The following is a 4530-nucleotide window of genomic DNA, read 5'->3' as shown; positions in this document are numbered from 1 at the left end:
TCTCTCAAACATTGTTCACAAATCTGTCTAAATGTGTGATAGTGAGCACTTCTGCTTTGCTGAGATAATCCATCCCACCTCACAGGTGTGCCACATCAAGATGCTGATCTGACATCATGATTAGTGCACAGGTGTACCTTATACTGCCCACAATAAAAGGCCACTCTGAAATGTGCAGTTTTGTCTCACAGCAAAATGCCACAGATGCCACAAGCATTGAGGGAGCGTGCAATTGGCATGCTGACAGCAGGAATGTCAACCAGATCTGTTGCTCGTGCATTGAATGTTCATTTCTCCACCATAAGCCGTCTCCAAAGGCGTTTCAGAGAATATGGCAGTAAATCCAACCGGCCTCACAACCGCAGACCACGTGTAACCACACCAGCCCAGGACCTCCACATCCAGCAGGTTCACCTCCAAGATCGTCTGAGACCAGCCACTCAGACAGCTGCTGAAACAATTGGTTTGCATAACCAAACAATTTCTGCACAAACTCTCAGAAACCGTCTCAGGGAAGCTCAACTGCATGCTCGTCGTCCTCATCGGGGTCTTGACCTGACTCCAGCTCGTCGCCGTAACAGACTTGAGTGGGCAAATGCTCACATTCGATGGTGTCTGGCACGTTGGAGAGGTGTTCTCTTCACGGATGAATCTCGGTTTACATTGTTCAGGGCAGATGGCAGACAGCGTGTGTGGCGTCGTGTGGGTGAGCGCTTTGCTGATGTCAATGTTGTGGATCGAGTGGCCCATGGTGGTGGTGGGGTTATGGTATGGGCAGGCATCTGTTATGGACGAAGACCACAGGTGCATTTTATTGATGGCATTTTGAATGCACAGAGATACCGTGATGAGATCCTGAGGCCCATTGTTGTGCCATACATCCATGAACATCACCTCATGTTTCAGCAAGATAATGCACGGCCCCATGTTGCAAGGATCTGTACACAATTCTTGGAAGCTGAAAATGTCCCAGTTCTTGCATGGCCAGCATACTCACCGGACATGTCACCCATTGAGCATGTTTGGGATGTGCTTGACCGGCGTATACGACAGCGTGTACCAGTTCCCACTAATATCCAGCAACTTCGCACAGCCATTGAAGAGGAGTGGACCAACATTCCACAGGCCACAATTGACAATCTGATAAACTCTATGCGAAGAAGATGTGTTGCACTGCATGAGGCAAATGGTGGTCACACCAGATACTGACTGGTTCTGAGTCCCCAGACCCCCAATAAAGCAAAAAAAAAAAGCACATTTCAGGGTGGCCTTTTATTGTGGACAGTCTAAGGCACACCTGTGCACTAATCATGATGTCAGATCAGCGTTTTGATGTGGCACACCTGTGAGGTGGGATGGAGAGCAGAAAGCAGAAGTGCTCACTATCACACATTTAGACTGATTTGTGAACAATGTTTGAGAGAAATGGTAATATTGTGTATCTGGAATGAATTTTAGATCTTTAAGTCCATCTCATGAAAAATGGGAGCAAAAACAAAAGTGTTGCGTTTATATTTTTGTTGAGTGTATTATATTATTCTTATAAGAACCTATACTTTAAGTCTACTTTTATTTCAGCCACTGTGCTCTAGTAAATAATTTAATCATAAGAACATTGGTTGTATAGATATGAATGGTGATGACACAGCACGGTCACATCCACATGGTAAACGTAACAGGGTCTGTGTATGAAGAAGGGTCGGGGGTGGGTTGCTGACACAGCTGCAGCCCCCCCACACTGAGGACAGTCCCGCCAGGAGCCGGGAATCCCCCCGCAGGGAGCGAAGGCACAGCAAGCACTACGTTCCCAGCCCCGGGAACTGGCGTAGCTCAGGCGAGGGGTGCTGGACAGCTGGAGTCGTGAGGCATTTTTCATGCATTGCCCTTTAGAGAAAAACAAGCCGGGCGAGAGTCTTCCAGCCCATCAGTTGAAGTGTCAAAATATTTTCCTATTATTATTAAACTGTGGCAGGACAAATTAGATTATGGCGGGCCGCCACAGTCTCTGTAATTCATGGGAAACCCCAAAGTCAGCATCGGTTGACCCTGAACCCAGGACAGAGTCTAGCCTGGGACTCCCCACAACCGTCTGGGAGATGAAGCAGGAACGGTGAACAACGTTTTGTTTTCCTGTTGCATTTTAACATTTGAAAATGAAATCAAACCTCCTTCTACATTATTTTGAAGCACAAAAGTCAGCCTATGCAACAGTTTTGGAACACGCTACTTAAATTAAAATATAAATCCAAACTGAGTTTAAACAATTTTTTGAGCAAACTATTTGATGATTAATTGACACTCTTGCCAAAAATGGCACCATTTAGATGAACATTAACATTAATGTGGATTTAGGTCTGTAGCCAAACAGCGCCGCTGTGTGGCATAATGAACACAAATAGACAATTAAATTCTTCACATTTATCACATTTATTTGTATTGTATGACACTGAAACGAATGATTGAAACAGGCGTACCCACATGTGACATTCAAACAAGGTTACCGCATACAAAATATCTGATGAAAGGGTCACCACTAACGCCATGAAAGACAATAATTCACTGAAAGTAAAACTGAAAGTGATGCACAAATCAACAGACGTAAGTTAAGTTGTTAAAATGGCTTTTACGTAAAAACAATTCACTTCCTCATTGCGAGGTCAAGGAACTCCTTCCTGCACATGGGATCCTCTTGAAACCTTCCCAGCATGACACTTGTGACGGTGCTGGCGTTCATCTTCTGCACGCCTCTCATCACCATGCACATGTGGCTGAAATGAACAAAGGAAGATTTTTTTACATTACCGTTACAATGATTTGCACAGAATCCATTATCTATTATGGACGGAAGAAAGGCTGAACACTCACACAGCCTCAATCACCACCGCTACTCCAGCAGGCTCCAATGCCTCGGAGATGGCTGAAGCAATCTGTTTGGTGAGACGCTCCTGAACTGTGGAGAAAGTAAATTATTAGATGTCACACACAAATGCAAAATAAGGGGGAAAGGGAAGATTTTTGTATAACCGTATTATAGCAGTTATTAGTCATTTTTACCTTGAAGCCTCCTGCTGAAGATCTCAACAATTCTGGAGAACAGAGAATGAGAGAGATGTTAGTGTGTGAGTGAAAGAGTGAGTGTGAGTGTGAGTGTGAGTGTGAGTGTGAGTAAGAGTGAGTCACCTACCTAGCGAGCTTACTGAGGCCGACCACTTTCTTGTTTGGGAGATATGCGATGTGAGCCTGCAATGTTAAATTAAAGTTTTGTATTGTAAGATATACAATATATATTAAATAAAATATTGACTGTAATACATGTCAGATCAGAACACATAGTAATTACACATGGACCAATATATTCAAACATTTAATATTTATTAATGCATCATTTGGGGACCCTGAATAGTTACCTTGCCAAAGAAGGGCACCAGGTGATGTTCACAGAGAGAAAACAGCTCGATGTCCTTGACAATCACTATCTCCTCGTGGTTTTCATCAAATATCGCATCATTCAGGATTTCTGTGGGTTAAATGTTAGCTTTACATACTGTGTTCACGCTGGAGCACGGGGAGTAATCAAAATCCAAAGTAAGTCGATCAAAAGCCAACAAATGATGGCACTATAGGGCAGACATTCAGATCAAAATGTCATTATTATTCTTTTAAAAAACTAACATGGAAATACTTTACATGTGAATGTATATAGATTGAATTAGCAATACTTAAAGTTGTTTTTAATATAATATGAAGGCAAGACATATCCTCACCTTGAGTAGTTTCTTTGTAACCTTTGGTAAGGAACTGCATGGCTTTGGCGGCACGTAGTGGTGTTCGTAGAAGTCCCTCCCGGTGAACGTCCTCTCCCAGCTCACTCAATATGGTGGAATAAGCCTTCTCTATGCTAGGCAGCCTCTCTGCATTTGCAGCATCCTTGTCTTCTTTGCAGTCATTCTCTTCTCTGCACAACTCATTATGTTTGCAAATTTTCAGATACCTGTCAACTTCTCCAACCATCTCGGAAGCATTTTGATATTCCATTCTTGCTGTAAGGTCTGCTGTCAGTGGACGATACTGAGGGATACAGTGGAATAGGCTCAGTGATGCACCGTTTGTTCTGTGTTCTCAGATAGGACGGCCCCTGGTTTTTATCCCCTGATATGGGGCCCGCAGGCTACAGCATCACTGAAGCCTCAAGACACTCATGCAGCAAGTGATGACATGTGGAAAGAAGGAGATTTGTGCTCTTGGATAGGCTTGAATTCTCTTCACTGTCAAGGTAATTCATCACCACGCAAATCAATTCCAAATTCTCTTCCATTAAATGCCTTGGAACAGCATTTGACTGATCCTGTGATTTGAGTTCAAATACCTCCCGTGCTCTGATTCGAGTCACAGAACGCTAGTCTTGAGTTCTTGGAAAAACCACCACTCACACGCAAGCCTTGACATGCTTTTTAAGGCCATTGTCTATGATCGGCCTTGAAATTGGATGATATTCAGCAGATGGCTAACATATAGTCCTGGAATATCCTG

General features: G+C 43.6%; 1 protein-coding gene across 1 annotated transcript; it reads right to left on the bottom strand.

The window, feature by feature from the left end:
• Nucleotides 1-2638: 2638 nt before the first annotated feature.
• On the bottom strand, nt 2639-4011 carry LOC311015293 (GTP cyclohydrolase 1 2-like; the record flags this gene model as incomplete). Its single annotated transcript, XM_084012418.1, has 6 exons — nt 2639-2768; nt 2866-2950; nt 3055-3086; nt 3185-3240; nt 3408-3517; nt 3765-4011. 6 exons carry the CDS (start codon nt 4009-4011, stop codon nt 2639-2641), a joined length of 660 nt encoding a protein of 219 aa, XP_083868544.1.
• Between the last annotated feature and the right edge of the window lie 519 nt (nt 4012-4530).

Source organism: Eutrigla gurnardus (genome assembly GCF_963514095.1).
Source record: "Eutrigla gurnardus genome assembly, chromosome: 6".
Classification (NCBI taxonomy): Eukaryota; Metazoa; Chordata; class Actinopteri; order Perciformes; family Triglidae; genus Eutrigla; species Eutrigla gurnardus.
This window is presented reverse-complemented; position numbering and strand designations above follow the sequence as displayed.